At 32.7% G+C, this 23,109-nt stretch overlaps 1 protein-coding gene across 5 annotated transcripts in view; it reads left to right on the forward strand.

Moving 5' to 3' along the window:
- Phf14 (PHD finger protein 14) overlaps nt 1-23,109 on the forward strand; it is a 183,694-nt gene that overhangs the window by 4,437 nt on the left and 156,148 nt on the right. For 4 of the 5 annotated variants that reach the window (XR_007341522.1, XR_007341523.1, XM_015488259.2 and 1 more), the window contains exons 3-4: nt 4,818-5,599; nt 12,215-12,359. Coding sequence is in view for 3 of the 5 variants with exons in the window: in XM_015488259.2 (XP_015343745.2) it covers nt 4,818-5,599; nt 12,215-12,359 (927 nt within the window). In the remaining 2 variants the exon portion in view is untranslated. The remainder of the gene's footprint in view (nt 1-4,817; nt 5,600-12,214; nt 12,360-23,109) is intronic. The other variant, XM_048785997.1, reaches the window with a different exon arrangement.

The following is a 23,109-nucleotide window of genomic DNA, read 5'->3' on the forward strand; positions in this document are numbered from 1 at the left end:
AAAATACAAAATAGGGCTGAGGATGTGGCTCAGTGGTCGAGTGCCCCTGAGTTCAATCCCGGTACCAAAAAAAAAATTAAAATTTTTAATTAAGATTTTTTTCTTCTTTAAAAAAGAAGAAAAAATCAGAGGAAAGGAGCAAGATATGCCTAGGCAAAGTAAACTTTCTGGAAGGATAGCTAAAAACTATTAAAGGGATTGAATCCAGGGATGCTTTATCACTGTCCACATCTCCAGCCTTTTTTATTTCATATTTCGTGACAGAATTTCACTAAGTTGCTGAGATCCTTGATAAGTTACTAAGGCTGGCCTCAAATTTGTGATTCCTGCCTTAGCTCCCTGAGTCGCTGGGATTTCAGGCATGAGCCACCATGCCTAGCTTAACTTTATTTCTTGATTCATGCTTAATTTAGTTAGACTGTATTGACAGAAAATAGTATTGACAGAAAATAGTTTAACTATGAGAGTCAGACTGAGACTTGTATTTTGCTTTGTGTTATAGTTTGAATCAAGATATATTCATTGACCACCTGTAGTTTGTTTAACCCTTAGCTAGACATTATGGTGAATTCACAACAAAATAGTAATTCTATTAGAATAATCAAATAAAATAGTAGATGACACAAATGATGATGATTGATTTGTGTAGTTCAGGTCTTTAAGAGGAAATGAGATTATTTTAGATGTAGAACAGTTTCACTGAGATAAAAGTTGATCCATGAACTGAAAGAGATAGAAGATTTAGATAGACAGCAGTCTTGGTGAAGGAAACATTAAATGTTAAAGATGTTGAGGTTTGGAAATGTCATTTTATGTTTATGGACAAGGACTGAGTAAAGGAACAGTAGGAGAGATAAACCCATAAAAGTCTCATGAGGTCATATTCAGACCTTATATACTATGAAGGTTTCTCAAACTTAGCCCTGTTGACATTTTGTGTTGGTTGATTCCTTATTATGGAGGCCTATCCTATACATTGTAGGATATTTGGCAGCATTGCTGTCCTTTACTAGATGAACACACATAATGTCTTCTCTACCTGTCCCTGGCAACCATTGTCTCCAGTGGCACCAGACATTGGCAGATATCCTCTGGGGAAAAATTGTCCCCACTTCATAATCACTGGATTTGGTTTACCTAGAAAAGGTAAGATGACACAGCTGGAACTAGAGTCAGGAGTAAAGGATGAGCTGTATTAAGAGACAGACAGAACTAGTAAAAGATACCTCTAAGATGTTAATGCTGAATAAGTAATACATAGTGATCTGTTATCTATTATATATACTTATGATACTAATTCCTGTTGCAGTGTCTTGATGAATAGAATGAGGTTGACGAAATTGAATAAAATGATTATTTACATTGCAAAATTAAGTCTCTGAATTGAAACGTAATGCTTTTATTGTTTATATTTATTATGAACAAAACTTAAGCATTGGTTGTAATGGTATTGATGATTGTCATTAGTTAAAATAATTTTAATTTTATTATTGAATATTATGAAGGAATTCTTGAAGTTTCATTTATTAAATTCTGTTAAAATTCCTCAACGGTCTGTTAGTTGAAATAGCTATTCTTTGGAGAGATTCTGACGTGTATTTAAAAAAGGTTACTTTTTAGTTAACCAAATGGGAAATAGAATTTCAACTTAAAATTTTTTTAATGTGATGCAAAAAGTTTATTGTAGACTTGTAATTAACTCTGTCCTTATGCCTGAGTAGCTTTATTTGACATATCTGGCTCATTTCTCATTTCTTCACGCTATTATTTCTTTTTTTTGGTGTAGGACATATAGGGATGATAGATTTGGAACATATCATAGAGTCGTTCTTTGATTTTGTAGGAAATTTTTTCTTTTCACCCTCTAAAAATATAGGCAACCAAGGATCTTGTTTTCTTGCTATGACCCATCTGTGCTTATAAATACTGTTTATATCCATCCCTGAAGTGCATATGTACCAAAAAGAAGTGATGAGTAATCAGATGAAGAAGTTATTTTTCAGATATCAAAGAAAGATAAAATTTGATATATTTCTGATTCCTGCAGTTGGAGTATGAGTAATGTGTTATGTTTGGTGAATAAAGGGTTGGACATGCTACTGGGATTTCAATCTATGGAAAAATTTCATATTCTTCTAATAATGTATTAAAAAATATAAAATATTATAAAAATTTTAATTTTTTTTTTGGTACCGGGATTGAACTCAGGGGCACTCGACCACTGAGCCACATCCTCAGCCCTATTTTGTATTTTATTTAGAGACAGGGTCTCACTGAGTTGCTTAGTGCCTTTCTTTTGCTGAGGCTGGCTTTGAACTTGTGATCTTCCTGCCTCAGCCTCTTGCTTCAGCCTCCTGAACTGCTGGGATTATAGGCGTGTGCCATTGCACCTGGCAAAAATTTTAATTTTTAAAAAAAATTTTTTGATTACAAAACAAAAACAAAATCAAAGTATATCAGTGTACCTCTACATTTAAAAGTAATTAATAATTGGCATTGGCAATGGAAAAGAAAACAAATTCACAAAAATCCCTGACATTTTGTAACATTTAACAAGTAATAGCAAAGTTGGATTGGTCTCAGTTTTGATCAGGTACCCATACTTCTGTGCCAGTTAATCTTCACTTTTGTGTCTAACATTGGATTTTTTTTGCTGAAAAGACTTCTAGAAAATTGATCTAGAAGAATAGTACCTTTTCATGTTTAAATTTTCCTTAGTTAACATGCAAAAGAATTCCTTCTTTGCCTTTGAAGTATTTAGTCAACTCTGGTTATTATTTATTGGATTACAATTTTAAAACATCTAGAAGTTTTGGTTGTTTTTTATACCAGAGATGATTCTTCTTGGTAGGTTGGGTTGAATTTTGTTAATTATTTGTAAAATTCTTGGACTGAATAGAAGTCACTTATTTGTTAGTGATATCAGGCCTATACTCTTTAAAATCCAAGAAACTAAAAAAATCCAAAAGTATTTACTAAATTTGGCACAACCTTATTTAATGGCAAAACCACAGGTCATTTGGAGTATTTATTTCTCACATCCTGCAGGTATTTATTCTCTGTGCCGGAGAAATATTGTAATTGATTATAGGACAGTAACATAGACCTCATTGGGAGTATATGGTATGTATGCCATGCCACCCTTCTAAAATCTGCAAAATTCTGAAATTTGAAAGACATCTGGCTCTAAAGCTTTGAGATAGGGAATTGTTAATCTTCAAGGTATTGCTTGTTTATGATATTATATGCAAGATTGTTTAAGATGGGTGTTTTTCAGAATACTCCTGAGTAAGTTGTACATACTTACATGATAATCTTGAGATTGATATTGATTTCATAAGGTCAGTTAACATTTGTTGCTTTTTATTTTTTAATTTTTGAAGACATGTGTTTTAACTCATTGTGACCAGAAATGCATTTTACAATTTGAATTGTTTTCAATTTGGTGAGGGTTTTTTTTGTATGTATTTTTTATTTGTTCTAATTAGTTATACGTGATAGTAGAATGCACTTTAACACATTATGCATAAATGGAGTATTTGCAGGATATTTTTATCAGTCGTTTGTGTAGTGCTTCTCAGGTGCTTTAGATACCAGATACTAATTGCAGACAACTTCTTTCACCTTTAATGCCCAGTTAATTATAGAGACTAAAGCAAGTTGGGTTCATAGGAATTCAAATGGTGTGGAAATGCTGACTTTTTTCACTAATTCATCATTACTGTTTTCTTAGTTTTAGGCACAAACAATTCATTTTCCTTTGGTGTAAACTCTTTCTCCTCCTATTTCCCACTTCCTTTTATCCTTCCCTTTAAATATTTTAGATTTTTATTTATTTGATTGGGTGAAAAGAGGATTAGACAGTTATGAAGGAGTGCTGGATTGGGGACTTGGCTGCCCTAGGCAAGAATGGAAGAAACTTACTAGAAAGCTTATAGGTCTGTAAGAGCACTTTGTTGTTTACTGCTTATCTTTTCAGTAACTATCATGATGGTTCATTTCTAGGATGGATTCATTTATTCATCAGTTATTTTCTTTCTAGGGCCTAGAATTTTTGAAAGTTTAGGTGACTTCTTTTATTATTACAGATAGCATCTTAAAAAGCAGGAAAATTGATAATCTCTTTTTCAGTTTCCATTTTCTGTGCCATTGCTATTGTCTTGATCTGTGTACTTGATCTAAAATTGATTTGGTCTGTCAGGGATGTGATACAAGTTGACATATACATATCTATGCTTATTTTGCTAAATAAAGGGAAAATAAGTGAAACAAAACTTTGGGGGATCAGATTTATCTTGTTTTGGATGTGACACTTTTGCTACTTGTAAGTCCATATAGTTTATAAAAGGAAGATGTAAGGGAAGAAGAATTTTGTCTACATAATATTGTCATTCAGTTAAAATCAAGGGCCCAATTTAAAAAAAAGTATTTTTACTTTAGAAAAGTATTGCCTCTGGGATACCAAGTATGGTATGAAATAAATGAGTTTATATATATATATATAGCACAAAATAAGTAAGTAAATAAATAAATAAATATGACACAAAATAGAGCTCCTCTTTTTAAAGTATATTTCAATTTATAATTACATATATTCATCTTCATTAGTGCTATATTGAATTAAAACCATTATATCAACTTCATTGATTTATTATTTAATCAGGTTGGGAATGTCTACCATTCTTTGACTTAAATTTGTTTATATTGTTTTACAAGTTATTCACAAATTTTGGTGGTTTCATTTGTGTCAGCGTTGTGTGTGTGTGTGTGTATGTATATACATATATGTGGTTTTTTTTTTCTCATATTTTCAACAGATTCTGAAGGGAGTGGTAATGGAAGTGAAGATCCTTCAAAGGACAGTGGAGAAGGTTCCTGTAGTGATTCTGAGGAAAATAATTTAGAGGAAGAGCTGAATGACGATATTAAAGTCAAAGAAGAACAACTTAAAAATTCTGCAGAGGAAGAAATACTGTCATCTGACAAACAGTTAATTAAAATGGAAAAGAAGGATGAAGAGGAAAATGGAGAAAGGCCTAGAAAGAAAAAGGACAAAGAAAAGGAAAAAGAGAAAGAGAAGGATAAAGAGAAAGAGAAAGAAAAAGAAAAAACAACAGTATCTGATACTGTGGCTGCTTCTGCTATGGCTACTACACCAGCCACAAGTCCTCCTGCTGTTAATGCATCCCCTTCTGCCCCCACAACGACCTCTACTGCAGAGGAACAAGTCAGTGAGCCAAAAAAGTGGAATCTTCGTCGAAACCGACCACTTTTGGATTTTGTCTCCATGGAAGAGCTGAATGACATGGATGACTATGACAGTGAAGATGATAATGACTGGCGACCTACTGTAGTAAAGAGGAAAGGGAGATCAGCATCTCAGAAAGAGGGGAGTGATGGAGACAATGAGGATGATGAAGATGAGGGAAGTGGAAGCGATGAAGATGAGAATGATGAGGGCAATGATGAAGACCATAGCAGCCCTGCTAGCGAAGGGGGTTGCAAGAAGAAGAAGAGTAAAGTTCTTAGCAGAAACAGTGCTGATGATGAGGAACTGACCAATGATAGCCTGACACTATCTCAAAGCAAGAGTAATGAGGTAGATCCACCCAATTTTTATGATATCTGTCTGTCTGGGGAAAAGGGGATTCTTCTCTAAATCACTCATTATATTAGGTTGGCTTCCTTGAAATTCTATTTAACTGTGGGAGTGAATGAGCCTCCTAATTATAGCATTTATTCATTTGATCAACAAAACTCTATTGACTTTCTACTATTTGTCACCGTTCTCAAGGAGCTCACAATCTCCGTCATCAAGGAGAAACATTTAGAGAAAATTTTTTTAATTGTAAACTTGGGAAATGATGATTTACATTCCCATTTTTTTATCCCCTCTCCCTTTTGTTCATAGGACTGTTGGATGGTGCTGAGTGGATTATGGAAAAAAAGGTCATTTTTTTCCTACTTAGTTTTGTTCATATCCACATAAAAATGCAGGTCTTTAGAATACTTTAGAGCAGGACAAAAAGCAGCATAATTATTTTCTCAGACTCTAAAAATTCATTTTAAAGTTTCTTATATCAGTTGTAGCACCCATCATCAGTGTAGTTACCACATCTTTGGGCTATATGTATGGGAGTAAATATGAAGTATGTTTACATATATTTAGTGAATAAATAATCTCTGCAAAGAAATGAGAGGAAAAAAACCCAAACATTTCCATCATAGAACAAACTTTCCTATCATAAAACTACAGTACTGACTCAGTTCTTCCACTTGAAGTTCTACTACTGAAAGTTAGGTTTATGCATTGGGTCCAGAGATGCAACATTCAAGATTCTTCAGTCAAACACATCTGTGTCTCTTTGTCTGTGTGTTTATGTATATGTTTTTCTTCAAAAGAAAGATTGAGTTGTTGTCTTACATGTAGATGTATCTGTTACATCACATGTATAACTATAATAATTAATTCTGTCATTTCTGTTAATGTGTTTTAGTCATCAAAGTTTACTTCTTTACCAAATACTTATTTTTTTTCATATCACTGAAGTAGCTTAAATTGTAAATTTTCTCTTTATGCTTTATATGTTTCTTCACATTTTTCTGCTTATAGAAGGTTTACATAGCAGTGATTATTTTTAATTAAATTTAATGTAAGATTTGGTGATTTTTCTTACAAAATAATGTTCAGCAAGCTATCAGCGGTTATATGTTAGTGAAGATGAAACTGCAGCTTTTATGTTGTATTATAAACATTGTGTAACTTCTAGGTTGCTCATTTTTCTGTGAAGAATGTTGCCTTCCTCCAGTGCTATCCTAAATCTTATCTTTAGGGAAAGGAGAATTGTCATTTGGGATATTGCAGCATAGTATTTTTTAATGGTATGGCATAAGCTGTTTCATATTAATAATGCTGTTTTACAGGAGTAGAAGTATGGAAATCTAATTGTTAATATTTAATTTAGACACACATTCAGTTTATTTTCTAATATTTAATACTCATTTTTGTCTACTCAATAAGTTTCCTTTTTCCAATATCTCTTCTTTGCTTAATTTTTATATTATATTGATATTCACAAAAGTAGTCTGGCTAATGCTAGAGGCAATGTGGATTAGATTTATGGTAAGGTATGAGGGATACCTACATATATTTAGAAATTTGCTACATAAAGTGTGTATATACTCTGTTAATAACCTGTAATTCATAACCTGTTGCTTAAGAGATTTTAGATTATGTTGCATTTAAAGACCACATGTGCTGTTCTGGTTTTTTGTTTTTCCTAGTAGAAGAGACCTTATAGGTTTAGATTAATAGTCCCTAAAGACAACTCAGGAATGAAATTCTAAAGCACATCTTGGAGATGCGCCCAAGTAAAAGAATTTATAGAAAGTTAATTTCTCTTAGACTAACATTCTACCTAAAAGTTTGATAACAGTGTTTGCCCCTCAAATTTTCGATGATTCTAGTTCTATTTAAATTATATCATTCAAACTAGGCATTAAAATTTAATTAAAAAACTAGTCAATGTAGACTGTTACTTATACTACTGAATTTTCTATTCATATGATACTGATTTTGTAAAAAAGATGACTGAAGTTAATCCCTGTTGCCTTATAGCCACTGCTTATGTCTTCGTTTTCCTGGTTATCTTAGGAAGTGATAATTGCTAAATATGCATTAGATAGTTAATAAATACATATTTGGTATTTGAAGTTTTATTTTTCTCTGCTTTTAGTTTTAAGTTTTCAGATACCATTTTGTAGTAGAGATAGCTGAAGATGTGTCTTTAGAAATATAAAATAGAATACTATATTTAGTTTATATGCAGGTAGACTTTTTCTTGGCTACTGTGTCAAGTGCATTTTTAGAGAAGTGTTTGTGGCCATCATTTGTATGTAAATGATGTCCTGAATTTTTCACAATTTTGAATTTTCTTAGGGGAACTTAACATTTTTTTGAGCAGGGCCCTTTATAACTATTGTTCGTAATGCCTTAACATACCTGTGCCTTCAGGCCCTGAAATACTGTAGAGCAGTGGTTCTCATAAATGTTTTGGTCTCAGGACCCCTTTATACTCTTAAAAATTATTGAGGAACCCTATTATTATTTGTTTAGATTATATCTGTTGATATTTACTCTTTCAAATTAGAACTTAAAAATTTCAAAAAACAAGACATGCAGATGTATACAAGTTGTCATATTAATGACATCGTTTCTCTTCATGTAGCTTCTGGAAAACTTCCTACACCTATGATAGGAGTGAAAAGGACAGATAAACCTAGCATTGTTAGGAAAACAGCCTTCACCTCCTAGACCCCCTGAAAGAGAGTTTCCAGGGTGACATCTTGAGGACTGCTGCTGTAGAATTGAGTATTGTTTGCATTTAACACAGTCTGAAGAATCTCCTTGGGATATGTGTGTTTAGTAAATAGTGTGTCCTTTTCAGTGTTTTTTCTTTAACCATTTGAGATTCATTACAATTATTTTGATTATTCACTTGATTCTCTTTAGTAGACTAAAATCTTATGTGGTAAGTTTATTGAAGGGGGTGATGTAGCATTTTCAGAAAATAGTTCTCACTTTTATGACTTTAAAACTACAGATTTGGATGAGAATTAATGTAACAGAGAAGATCATGTCAATAAAAATGGAAGCTTTTTGTTTTGTTTGGAAAAATGAAGAATAACTCTAAATGATATTTAGCTTTGGAGATGATTTGGATTTTAGATTATTATCTTATAAATGTAACCTTATATTCTTTGCTTAATAGATTTTTTTTTTGTCATAAAAAGATCTTACCTTTAATGGCCATTGTCATCAGATTTTTGCTAATATATATATATATATATATATATATATATATATATATATATAAAATTTGCCAAAATTTATCAATAGTTGCTTTTATTTGGAATGTCTTACTTATTAATCAGTTGCCTTTTTACAGATTTCATGGTAAAACAAATTGCTCTAAGTCCTGGATAAAAATCAGTTTTTGTAACATTGTACAAATATTTTTGGGGAGTCTTAAGAATTTAATGTTTTTTGAAACTTTGAGGAAGAGTGATTGGTCAGGCTTTTGTTATATTAATTTTTTCTAAACTTTTAATTCTGACGTATAGTGGAATTTCCTTCCATTAATCATTAGCACCCATCATGTTAGCTCCCCCATATTAGCCCACTGTATCATTTATAATCATTTACAATCATCTCTATGGAATATATGTATAAATGAACAGAAAACATTTAAAACCTGTGGAGAACACTGGGTAATATTATAACTTTTGAAATAAATTTTAAATGCCAATGGAAAAAAGTGAAATTAAGTAGTCTCTGATTTATTATTATAGTGCCCCATTTACTCTTTTCATATAGTAATTGTATTCCATTAAATTATTCTATTAGAATTATTTTTTGGGTGATACCCTTTTGCCATTCCATACCCATTTTCCTGATTTCTATTTTTATGTAAAGCCATATTATAAAAATTTTGTGTTAAAAATTTTAGCTTACCTATTTTCTCTAGAAACTTGAAAGAGGATAGCCATCTTCAGGGAGATACTGACAGAAGCCAGGTATGGTGGCGCATGCATGTAATCCCAGCAACTCAGGAGGCTGAGGCAGGAAGATCACAAGTTTGAGGTCAGCCTCAGTGACTTAGTGAAGCTTTAAACAACAGCAAGACCCTGTCTCAAAAAAAAAATGCTAAGAAAAATTAATAATAACTTGGGTTTTGTGTTCATTTGATCACAAGTGTGCTTAAATCTATATTTGATATGTTAAAGAAAAGTTAGATCATAATTTTTTCAGGAGGATGTACTTAGATTTTCTTATTGAAGCATTGTCTGCCAGCTATTTGTTTAGGTAAATATTGTGGGACTGTAGTTTTCTCTTTGCATTACAGTTCTGGTAAGAATCTACGTGATGGGCATCAGAGGCCAGAAATACCACTTAATTTTGTTTTCTCTAAGAGACAGTGTGTGCAGAAAGAAATTGGTCTAGATTTATAATTTAGATATTCACTATTTTTTGAGCAAAAAAAATAAAGGAATTAGAGACGCCCATTAATGGTGTTTTTTCTGACTCTAGAAATTTACTTTTTGCCATATGAGCAAACCATTTTTTTCAGGGCTGATAATTTGTTGTAATTCCACCAGAGAAATGTTGACAGAGTTCATTAACATGAATACCCTCTTGGTTATTAAACTGATTGTTCACTAGGTTGTTTCTTAGTCTGATTTTTAAAAAAAATCTCTATTGTGATAGTCTAAGAAAAACTTCTTTTTTGGACTTATCATAGAGCTGATATTTAAATTTGCAGTGCTCTGTGAGGCTTGTAAATTTTCTTTTGGGGTTCTAAGAGACACCCCAGTATAATAAATTGTCAGTTTATATTTCTGTTTTTCAACCACCTAAAGAATAAAGAAGTACAGAGGAAAGGAGGAAGAGAATGGACATTTATTGAGTGCCTAGTATTTGCCTGAAATGTTCATGTTACATATTGCTTCATTAATTCACATAACAGCCTCATGAGATCTGATTTTTTTCATCCTCATTTTACAGATGGGAAAATTTCAACTTTTATAGTTCAACAGCTATTAGAGCTTAGGATGAAACCTAACATTACTTTACTTTTAAGTCAAATGCTGTTATCTTGGAAGCATATTAAAGATATGAAAATTTAGGCAGGTTTTTGTTTGTTTGTTGTGCCAAAGTACTATAAAACACGTGAATTTTCTCAAGGACTTTTTTTTTTAAACCTTTATTTGCTATCCATTTATTAACTCCAAATTAATTTTTTTTTGGTTTTTTAATAAAAAGGAAAAAGTATAAAATTTTGAAGCAGTAGAATTCTTAAGGGAAATGACATTACCTCCTTGTTGACTTTTGAATTCTTTTCTGATTTGTTTTACAGGTCAATTTTAGATGTTATGCACAAAATATATTGAAATAATTGTAGTGACCTTCAAATGTTTTCAATAATGACTTAAAAACTGCTGTTAAAATCCCAAATGTTACCTTTGAATATTGTTTGGCAGAGTTTAAAAGAATATAAAAATATTAATATGAAACCAAATATATTTAGTGAGTGTATGGTATGGAACTAATTTTTTTTCAACATTTATTTTTTTAGTTGTGGGTGGACACAATACCTTTATTTTATTTTTACCCGGTGCTGAGGATTGAACCCAGTGCCTCACGCATGCTAGGCAAGCACTCTATCTCTGAGCCACAACCCTAGCCCCTGGAACTAATTTTTAATGATATTTTTGAATATAGTTAGGTTCATAAATAAAATACATACAGCAAAGTTTCATCATTTATTATATATAATGTTAAGCTCAATATATTAAATATGATAAGAAACATTTTCTTATTGAAATTTAAATCCATGATGCAGAAGATTTAAATTAAAAGAAGCAGACTCTGCTATTTTTTTGGAATATTTATTTTTTTATTCATCTACTATTAAACCTTCCTTTCTCCTTTGTATTATAACTAGCCAGTGTCTTTATTACCAGTTTGCACTAGATATTTCTTGACATAAACTTAGTAGAATACTCTGACTCTTCTTATGTTAGCTAGTTACCCTGGATCCTTTTTTAGATGTTTTTTTTTTGTATCTATATATTCAGCTATGCCTAGCTAGGCTCTGATTGACCCAGTACAATAATTCTGGAATTTCTGAATTTCCTAGTAAGTAATGGAGTATATAGACTATAACTTAGCCATCACATGCATACTTGCTTATGTGTTGCCTTTAACTTATTTCTTCCTGTTTCATATATGTTTGTCTTGTCTTTCCTAGGCAGAGTTAAAAACTCCCAAAGTGTAGGAACTATTTCTTATACTTTTTAAATCCATGTATAGGATTAGTAATCACTTGTGAATTAATTTTCCTTTCTTTTAGTTTAAGGGAAAAGCAGAATAACAAAGCACATAAGTTATTTGCATGCTTGCTTTTTCATTTCTCAGAGGAGGGAGAATAATGGAACTTAGAAATATGAAACTAAGAGAGAGGGTACTTATAGGGTCCTTTGACAAAGAGGTATACTTTTCAAATGTAGCATACTTTGAAGTTACTAAAAGAATGGAGAATGTGACATAAATTTGAAAGTGCAAAAATAATGTTTTAAAATAGTTTAAAGTGATAATTTTATTTATTAAAATTATTTTTAAGTGTAATTATCTTCTGATATATTTTAATATTAGGACTCGCTGATTCTTGAGAAGAGTCAAAACTGGAGTTCTCAAAAAATGGACCATATTCTGATTTGCTGTGTTTGTCTTGGAGATAATAGTGAGGATGCTGATGAAATAATTCAGTGTGACAATTGTGGCATTACAGTTCATGAAGGTAATTTTTCTTTTTTCTTTTTTTAAAGAAATGGCTGATACTGTTTAAATAGCTAAAATCAGCTCTTTTACATTGGTACTATTCAAAGGTTTTTCTACAATATTTTATGATAATTTGGTTGAAATAATACATACTGGATCCTTGTAGCATGGTGAATATTATTTTTGTGATTGTTTTAATTTAAAATGTGTTAAAAATAATTAAAATAGAAATATGGGAAGATAAGTATTTTTTAAAGGCTAGTGTAATGATATTTTCCTTAGTGATATAATTTATTTTAGTTCTTAAGTAAAATTTAGAAATAGGAAAAAAGTCTAGTATATTAGTTAAATAGAAAATATTATTAAAAACTTAGATTCTAAGTTTCTTCTTTTATAGTCATACTTCTTAATTTTGAATTTGAAAGATCTAGATTATTTATTTTAAACTCTGAGACAGGAGCTACTATAATATATTGAAATTGTTCTTTAATTATAATTATAAATTTTGAAACTTTTATTTTTTCATTAAAAATTTTACTTTGACATAATTTCTGACTTACAGAATTATTACCTGGATAATATAAACAATTCTCATGTGTTTTTCACTGTGATTTCTTAAAATTTCATTTTACTCTATTTATTTTATCTTTTTTCTCATGCAACATTTTTCCCCCCTCATTTCTAAGAGATTAAACTGCAGACATAATATTGTTTTCTCACTCTTAGTATTTCAGTGTTTGTATATTTCTTAACGGGAGATTCTTTTACATTATCAAAATCAGAAAATCAGCATTGATTGAGTACTGTACCCAATTTACAGACTATATTCAGAGTTTGCCAGTTGTGCCAATACTGCTATATCTAGCTAAATAAATGCCATAGAAGTTATTTTCGAAGTGTATAATATTAGGAAGCATAAAATATTTTTGTTTATGGAATTACTAGTGATATTATTTTGATCAGTTGATTGAGAGAGTATTTTTCTGGTTTCTCTGTGGCAAAGCTATTTTTTCTTATCAGTTAATTTGTTCTTATCAGAGCCATGACTACCATGAAGCAGTATTTCTGTGGTTTTGCCCTTACCTGCCTTTCTGGTATTACAGCTCTAACCTCACATAGTTCCTTTTGCCCTCATATGGACCCCATGGAACTGAAGCTGACTGTGAGAATGTCTTCTGTTGCTGTTACTATTTATTTTTTTAGTAATGTATGTTAAGTATCTTCAGTATGCCTGAAATCCTATAAATTTTATGCATATGAAATAGCATTTACAAGTAGCATATACAAATTGTTGACCTTATGGATAGTAAACAAATAAATCAATAAATATCAGATAGTGGTTGTGAACTGGAGAAAAGTAAAGCAGGGCAAGGGGTAGAGGGGATGGGTGGATGGGATGGTTGTATGGATTGAAAGGAGTTTGTATTTATTTACTTATTTATTTTAAATATCTTTTTAAAATATTTTTTTAGTTGTCAACAGACCTTTATTTTTATTTATATGGTGCTGAGAATTGAACCCAGGGCCTCACACATGCTAGGTAAGCTCTCTACCTCTGAGCCACAACCCCAGCCCAGGAGTTTGTATTTATAAAAGGCAGTAAGTGTTCTCAGACAAGGTGATAGTTGACTAGTGACCTAAAGAAAGTGAAGAAGCAAATCATGTGAATATTTGGGGAATAGAGTGGAAAGGTCTTGAAGTGGGAACATTCCTGAAATGTTTGTGTATTGGTACAGAGGTTAGTGAGGCTAAAACTGAGAGAGCAAGCTGATTAGTGATGGGAATAGGGATAAGAATAAACCAGATGGGACCTTGCAGGTCATGGTACTGATTTTAGATTTCACTATGATAGATAGGAGTTTTGAACAGAGGTTAACATGATTTGATTTGTTTGGGAAGAATCACTCTTGTCTGCTGGATTGAAAATAGATTGAAGTGGATTTAAGGTGGGAATCTGGGAGGCTGCTTAGGAGACCCCTGCAGTGACCTGAGAGAAGAATAGTAGATAGTAAAGTTTTAATTTTAAACAGTGTGGAGTTTAGGTAAAATGTTAGGATTAGAGATATAAATTTGGGACTCATCAGCCTGCAGATATACATAAAGTTTTAAGACTGAATGTGATATTTAGGAAGTAAGTATATATAACACAGTAATCCTAGCTCTTCATGGAATATGGGAAACACATGGCCAGAAGGAGAACCATGAATGATGACTAGAGAAGAATGTTTCAGAAAGAGAAAGTGAGTGACTATGTATAATAATGTTTTTAGAGTCAGATATGGGACTCTTGTCATTTGAGAAACTGCCCTAATACAATGGTAGAGTTCAAGTACAGCACCAGGCAAACTATCCTAGAGGTTATGGGAAAATAGACTCAGTCACAAAGTGCCTAAACAAATGAAAAATATACATAAAGAAGCAAGGGAAAGATGGGAGTAAATTAACACACTTAGGGTATGATACCAGTAGTGTATCATACATGCTACCTAAATCCTGGGGTAACAGTGTTTGTATGTCCTGTTTTTTTTTTTTTTTTTGGTTGTTTTTTTTGCTTTATCAGCCTTCCTTGCTGATGCTGTGCTTATAAAGATCAGAACAGTGTATCCTGAGTTGATACATACCATCAGGAAGATACAGGGATAAGTATATCTGACCACAGCTTTGACTCTCTAATTAACTTGTTGAACAGCCTTGAGTTTTATTTGTTTCTTAGGCAGTGGATGCATGATGCCCAGAATATGTATCACTGATGTATGGCCAGATTAAAAGTCTTATAAAAATGAGGTTCTTCATGTCTCATGCATATTGAATCCTGACTCTTTGGGGCCTTTTGTGTATTTAGTAATTTCTATGAGTTTTTCTACAAAAGAGAAGCAAGGAAATGGGATCTTAGATAAAAGGGGTATGAAATCAAGGTTGGGATTTTTTCTTCTTATGTTGTATTTGTTATTAGTTGCTGTGTCAAGGATAATCCCCTAATAGAATAACTTAACAAGCATTTATTACTTGTGTGAGCAATTAGTTGGGTGGTTCTTGCATAGGATCTCTCACAGAGTTATACATAAAAACCATCAGCTCAGGCTGTAGTCATTTTAGGACTTGATGGTGCTGAACTGTTTGCTTTCAGGTTCACTTACATAGTTGGTAGGCCTCAATTCTTTGGTTGCTGTTGGCCAGAGATTTCACCACGTTTGCTTCTTTATATGCTGCCTGAATGTCCTCGGGACAGGGCTGTTGGCTTTAGGAATGAGTGATCAAAGAGAAAAAGAGATGGAAGTAATTGTATGAAAGAACTAGTATTTTGGGACATGTATCATTTCTTGATGTGTTTTGTTGTTCACACAAACCAACCCTAATCAAATGTGGGAGAAGACATTCCAAGAGTGCAAATACCAGGAGGTGCTGATTGCTGAGGGCTATCCTAGAGGCTGCCTGTGACATGTAGACACTGTATAGCATGTTATATACTGATGGAGATGACCCAGTGGAAAGGGAGAGTTGACAATTAATGTAGGAAAGAAAGAAGAATAGTTGCTGGAGCAAGGGCTTTTTTTGGTACTAGGTATTGAACCTAGGAGCTCTATATCCCTGGCTTTTTTTTTTTTTTTCTGGTGGGGAAGGCAGGGTCTTGTGAAGTTGTAGAGGCTGGCCTTGAAGTAATGATCTTCCTGCCTCAGCCTCCTGAGTTGCTGGGATTACAGGCATGTGCCACCATACCCACCTATGTATCCAGGGATTTGAGTACAAGGTTAGAGGGGATGATATCCAGTCCCAAGTAGAATGATTGAATAGATAAATTGAGTAGTCTTAGTAACTTAAGGGAAAAGAAGGTATAAAGGTACAGATATAGGTTGTTAGATGTGGTGGTTGGAACATGTGAAGTTATTTTTGGAAAGTTTCTTATTTTCTCAGTAAAATAAGCATCCAAGCTATTAGCAGATAATGGCATGGGGAGGAGTTGGGGATTTATGGAGAGGTAGAATAGCATAAAATATTTTTATTTCGGAGAGTATATGGACTAAGAAAATATGTTTGTAAAAAAATACGTATATTTACATACATACATACATATATATGTGTATGTGTATGTGTGTGTGTATCCATACATACACACACATACATATATATAGGTACATACACGTACACATAGGTTTGTATAAATGTATGTACCTGCACATCTGTTTGTCAGCAGTAAGGGACCATTTGATATTAGTGGTAGTGAATATAAACTGAGAATGGTCAACATTATTGTATATATATATGTATTGTGGTCTGGATATAGTTTGTCCCATGAGGTTCATGTGCTGGAAGCTTGGTCCTCAGTGTGGCATAGTTGAAGTTATGGGACCTTTAAGAAGTTGGGGCTAGTAAAAAGTAATCAGATCAGGTATGTTCCATTTTCATGAATGGATTCATGTTATCAATGGGTTGTTATAAGGCAAGTTTGGCTCTTAGCTCAATCTATTACACATATGCCCCCTTCTGCATTTCTCCTTCCAGTTCTCTGCATGCTGTGATGTAACCAGGAGACTCTTGCCAGTTTTGGCTCTCTAGCCAAACATTATATATTACCTGTTGTCAGATATTCTGTTATAGCAACACCAGTTGGGTTCAGACTTGTTTTTTCTTTTCCAGATATTGTTCAGATTTCCAGGAGTGTGTACAGAGTGAAGGGAATATCAACCTAACAGGAATGTTGCCTAGGTTGTTGTATCTATCACCACTGATGATCACAAATATATTATGGCTATTTTATAAGTGTCATTGCTGATGTTTTATGCAGGAATGGCTATGGTTGTTAGGGTTGGTGGTTTATGCTGAGACTACAGTCTCTGTATTTTAGGCCATTCTTAGGTCTACTTTTCTTTTTCTCCTCTTTGTGTGTGTGTGTGTGTGTGTGTGTGTGTGTGTGAATGGTGAGTGAACGTTTTACCACTGAACTACATTCCCAGTTGTTTGTATTTTATTTTTTTAATTTTCAGACAGGGTCTCACTAAGTTGCTGAGGCTGGCCGTGAATTTATGATCCTCCTGTTTTAGCCTCCCTAGTCTGGGATTACTGGTGTGCATCATTATACCTGGCTTTAGGTCTACTTCTTAGGTCATGGTTATTGATCATGGATGTAGTTTTTAAGGCCAGCCCAATGTTTTTTTTTTTTTAATATTTATTTTTTAGTTTTAGGTGGACACAATATCTTTATTTTATTTTTATGTGGTGCTGAGAATCGAACCCAGTGCCTCATGCATACTAGACAAGTGCACTACCACTTGAGCCATATCCCCAGCCCCCAGCCCAATGGTTTTAAGAAATTGAATTGGTTCCCAACATTTAGACTCTGGGAGATTTAATTGTACATGGTTTGAATTTGGAACTTATTTTGAAGAATACAAAATTCTAGCTGCACTAGGGTTTCACTCTCATGGGACAACAAAATACTGGAACTGAATAGGGCTGTCACCTACAGGTGAGGCCTGTAATTTTCAGTTCCCCACAGTCCTTTCCCAAAGCATTTACTCATTTCAGTTAGTTGCCTAGTCACTGGAGGTATTAGAATATATTGTTCCTCATCTGCTTTGAGAGTGTTGATACCTTGTGGTTTCAATGTCCTACATCTGTAATAGTAAAGCAACTTTTTTTACTATAGCTTCTTCCTTCAGGATTCCAGCCTGAGTCTGTTGGGGGCTAATACCATTTAAAGTTCAAAATGTAATCTTCTTGTATGTCCTATTGTTTTTTAATCAGTCTGTTCCCTGGGACTATTAACTTGGAGAGTTTATTCCCAGTTGAGTCATTGTTCAAATGCACAGAAATTCCTGGAAGGGTACTGCATTAGTCCTACTAAGTGCTTCAAGATAGTAAAGGTTCATGATGGGGCCTCTGCTGCAGATGAATCGATGCATTAATGGCAAATACCTTCTTTCTAAGGTATCTTTGATTTTTAGAAACAACTAAAAAGTCTTTCTGAGTCAAGGCAGACAAGTAAGATGATCAAGCTGAATAGTAATGCCATTTAAGAAAAAAAAAGAAATTGTGTTCGTAAGCTCATGTAACAATTTTCTTATATAATTCATTAGACTGTTTGATAGGAGTTCAAGTTTCAAATATTTTTGAGCATTTGCTAATGATTACTTATTTTATTCCACAAACTTACCCATTCAAGTTGGAGTCCCATTTTTATGAAAGAAGGGAAGACAAAAATGATGCTTTTAAGTGTGATGCTTTTAAGCTTTTTGAGAGCTAGCTAATATGTGACTCATAAATAAGGAAACAGATTAGTTTTTCATCTTTTTAGGTGATTGTGTTGTATAATTAATTTGTTGGTAGTATAGTTGACATCACCTGTCTGAAAATTCCAAATATTTCAAATGCTCTGAAATATTTTTCATTTTATTTATTATTATTAGCACATATGAATTGTGTCCATTAATGGGATTAATGGGTACATTAATGGGATTCACTTTGATATCTTTACACAGGCATCTGTTGTAAATTGATATGTTCATTGACCCTTCTTCTACTCTCATATCCCTCCAGCCTCCCTGGAAATACTAGGGAATTGTCCCTATTAGTAATCCCTCTTCGACTTTCAGATTAACAGTCCCCACCCCCTATCACATATGAGAGAGAACATACAGTACTTGTCTTTTTTTTTTGGTTGTTGATGGACTTTTATTTTATTTATTTGTATGTGGTGCTGAGAATCGAACCCAGTGCCTCATGCATGCTAGTAGGCAAGTGCACTACCGCTGAGCCCTAGCCCTAGCCCCCAGTACTTGTCTTTCTGTTTCTGACTAGTTTTGCTTAATATCTTCCAGTTCCATCCATTTTACTGCATATGATAGGATTTCATTCTCATTTATGGTTGAATAAATACTCCTCTGTGTTGTATATATACCAATAAAGATGTATAGATATATGTAGATATATACATATATATGACAAGCACCTAGGCTTAATCTGTATCTTGTGTATTGTGAACGGTGCTGCAATAAACATGTGCATGCAGATATCTCTTTTGTATGCTGACTCCATTTATTTTGGATATGTAGCCAGGAGTGGAATTGTTAGATCAAATGGGAGTTAATTTTGGGTTTTTTGAGGAATCTCTATACTGTTTTCTTTACTCTTTCTTTTTTTTTTATTACTATATATGTTTTTCTTTGTGGTGTTGGGGATTGAACCCAAGGCCTCACACATGCTCCACAAATACTTTACCACTGAGCTATATGTCCAGGCTCTATACTGTTTTCTGTAGCGGTTTTATTAATTTATATTTCCAATTATATTTTGTAAGGGTTTCCTTTTTTCTATTTCCTCACCAGCACTTGTTAGTTTCAGTTTTTTCATAATATTTCTGTTCTTACTGGAGTGAGATAATAGCTCACTGAGGTATTAATTTATATTTTTCTGATGATTAGTGATATTGCATATTTTTATGTATACTTATTTTTTTGTCTTCTTGTGAGAAATGTATAATTAAGCCCATTGCTCACTTTTAATTTTTTTAATTTTAATTTAAAATTTTTTCTATGGAGGTTTTAGAATTCCATCTGTATCCTGAATATCAACCCCTGTCAGAGGTATAATTTGCAGATATTTTTTGCTTCACCTTGTTGATTGTTTTAGCTATGCAGTAGTTTTTTTAGTTTGATGTAATCCCATTTTGTCAAAGTTTGCTTTGGCTTCCCATACTTATGGAGTCCTGTTTGGAAAATCATTGTCTGTATTAATATATGTTGAAATGTTTTTCATCTTTTTAGGTGACTGTTGATTTAGGTGATTATTTCAATATATATTGAAATGTTTCCCCTGTGTTTTCCTCTAGTTTTCTCAGAGTTTTAGGTCTATGTTAAAGGCTTGGAGCCATTGTGAGTTAATATTTGTACAGGGCGAGAGGTTAAGTTTTAGTCTTCTGCATGTAGATGTCCAGTTTTTCAAGTACCATTTGTTAAAGAGGCTGTCCTTTCTCCAATGTACATTTTTGACATATTTGTTGAGAATCAATTGACTGGACACATGGATATTTTTTTCTGGTTCTTAATTCTATTCCATTGGTCCCATGACTATTTTTACAACAAAAACATGCTGAGTTTTGCTGCTATAGCTTTGTAGTATATCTTGAAATCAGGTATTGTAATATCTCCAACTTTGCTTTTTTGCTCAAATTTGCTTTGGCTATTCAGGGTCTTTTATGACTCTATATGAATTTTAGGATTGTTTTTTCTAGTTCTATGAAGAGTACCGTTGGTATTTTGATGGGGATTGTGTTGAATCTGTGTGGACCACTTTGAGTAGTATTGTAGTATGGACATTTTAACTATTCATTCTTCCAATTCATGAACATGGGAAATTTTTCTTTTAATGTTTTCTTCAATTTCTTTCTTTAATGTTCTGTTATTTTCATTATAGAGGTATTTCACTTCTTTGGTTATGTTATCTCCTATGTTTTTGTTTGTTTGTTTGCAGCTATTGTGAATGGGATTATTTTCATTGTTTCTTTCTTATTAGATTCATTATTGGTATATAGAAAAGCTACTGAATCATAGAATCATATTATTTGCAAACACAAGTAATTTGAATTCCCCCTCTCTTACGTGATTACCTCATGTGTATTTCTCTTGCCTAATTGCTCTGGCTAAAATTTCTAGTACCATCTTGAATAAAAGCAGTGAAAAGGGACACCCTTGTCTTGTTCCTGATCTTAGAGGAAATGCTTTCAATTTTTCCCCATTTGGTGTGATGTTGGCTACAGATTTGTCGTAAATAGACTATTATTTTGAAGTATGACCTGACTTTTTGTAACTTGTTCAGGGCTTGTAACATGAAGGGCTGTTGGATTCTGTTCAGTACTTTTTCTGCATTTGTTAAGAGGATATCATTTTTGTCTTTCATTCTTTTCATGTGATGTATTATGTTTATTAATTAGCATATGTTGAATCATCCTTGCATCCCTGGAATGAAACCAACTTGATCATCGTGTGTGATTTTTTTTTTAATGTGCTCTTGATATACTAATATTAGTAGTTTTGGAGGATTTTTGCATCTGTGTTAATCAAGAATATTGATCTATAGTTTTCTATTTTTGTTGTGTCCTTGTCTTATTAGTTTTTTACAATGATTTTTGGAAGATTCTTTTCCCTCTCAATTTCTGTGAAACAGTTTGAGAAGCATTGGTGTGTGTTCTTCAAAAGTTTGGTAAAATTTATCAGTGAAACCATCTAGTCCTGGGCTTTTCTTTGAGGGAGACTTCTTGTTACTGCTTCAATCTCATTACTTGTTGGACCATTCAGTCCCCCCCCCCACCCGCCCCCCTTGGTTTAATCTTTGGTAGGTCACACATGTCTAGAAATTTGATAGCTAAAAAAATGCTAGCTAAAGGTTTGTCTATTTCATCTTTTCAAAGATCCAGCTCTTTTCATTTATGCTTTGTATTGTTTTTAGACCCTATTTCATTTATTTCTGTTCTAATAATTATAATTTCTTTCCTTCTACTAATTTTGAGTTTGGGTTGTTCTTTTTTAAGACCTTGAGATGTACTGTTAGTTTGTTTATTTGAAATCCTTCCTTATTCTTCTTTTTTTTTTTAATGTAGGCATTCATTGATAAAAACTTCCCTCTTAATCTTGCTTTTGTTATATCTCACAGGCTTTTTGTATGTTGTGTTTTCATTTTTATTTGTTTCAAGGAATTTTCAAATTTTCCTTCTAACTTCTTTAGTGACCCATTCTTTATTCAAAAAGAGGTTTAGTCTCCATATATTTCTAGGTCTTTAGCTCATTTTAATTGGATTATTTATTTTCTTATTGTTGAGTGTTAAGAGATCTTTGTTTTAGATAACAGTTTCTTATCAGATATGCCTTTTGCAAATATTTTCTTGTATTCTGTGGTTGTCCTTTCATTTTCTTGAGAATGTCTTCTGAAAAACAAAAGTTCTGCATTTTAATGAAATAATTAATTGCTGGGATTACAGGTGTAATCCTGTAATTGCTGGGATTGTCTCCATGCTCAGTCCTACATAATTTCTTAACAGGTTCCCTTTGACTTACTGGAATTCTTCTTCCTTTTTTTTTAAAAAAAATGTTAGTTTCTTGTCTGTTTTCCATAATACCTGTATTTTCTATTTTTGCAAATATTTTTGCCATCCTGTCCTGTATCTTTTAACTTTGTGGTATTTTTATTATTTAGAATTTCTTATATAGTTAATACTCATGGATAACTCTTTATTGCTTTTTAAGTTTCAAATTTAATTTTCATTTAATGTTAATGCAGAAAAAGGGAAATTTTCTAAAGCAAAACAGGTAGTAGTGTTGTTAGGGTTTTTGTTTTGTTTTGTGATTAAAGTGATAGACTTCCATCTTGTAATTCAGGCATGCAACGTTTCCTTTAACTGCTCATGGTTAAGTATGAACTTTTTGAATGCTTTAGAGAAATTGTTTGCCCATTGTAATACAGTTCAAGAATAGTTAATGAAATATGGGAACTGTAGTATAGAGAGAAGAAAATGATTTTTACGATTTTTACTTTATTTTATTTATTGGTCCTTGGGATTGAACCTGGGGTGCGCTATTATTAAGCTAGATCCCCAGCCATTTTAACTTTTTTTAATTTTAAGACAGGGTCTTGGGCTGGGGTTGTGGTTCAGCAGTAGAGCACTCACCTAGCATGTGTGAGGCCCTGGGTTCAATCCTCAGCACCACATAAAAATAAATAAATAAATAAAATAAAGGTATTGCGTCCAACTACAACTAAAAAAAAAAAAAAAAAAAAAA

This window comes from Marmota marmota, unplaced genomic scaffold, assembly GCF_001458135.2.
Source record: "Marmota marmota marmota unplaced genomic scaffold, marMar, whole genome shotgun sequence".
Classification (NCBI taxonomy): Eukaryota; Metazoa; Chordata; class Mammalia; order Rodentia; family Sciuridae; genus Marmota; species Marmota marmota.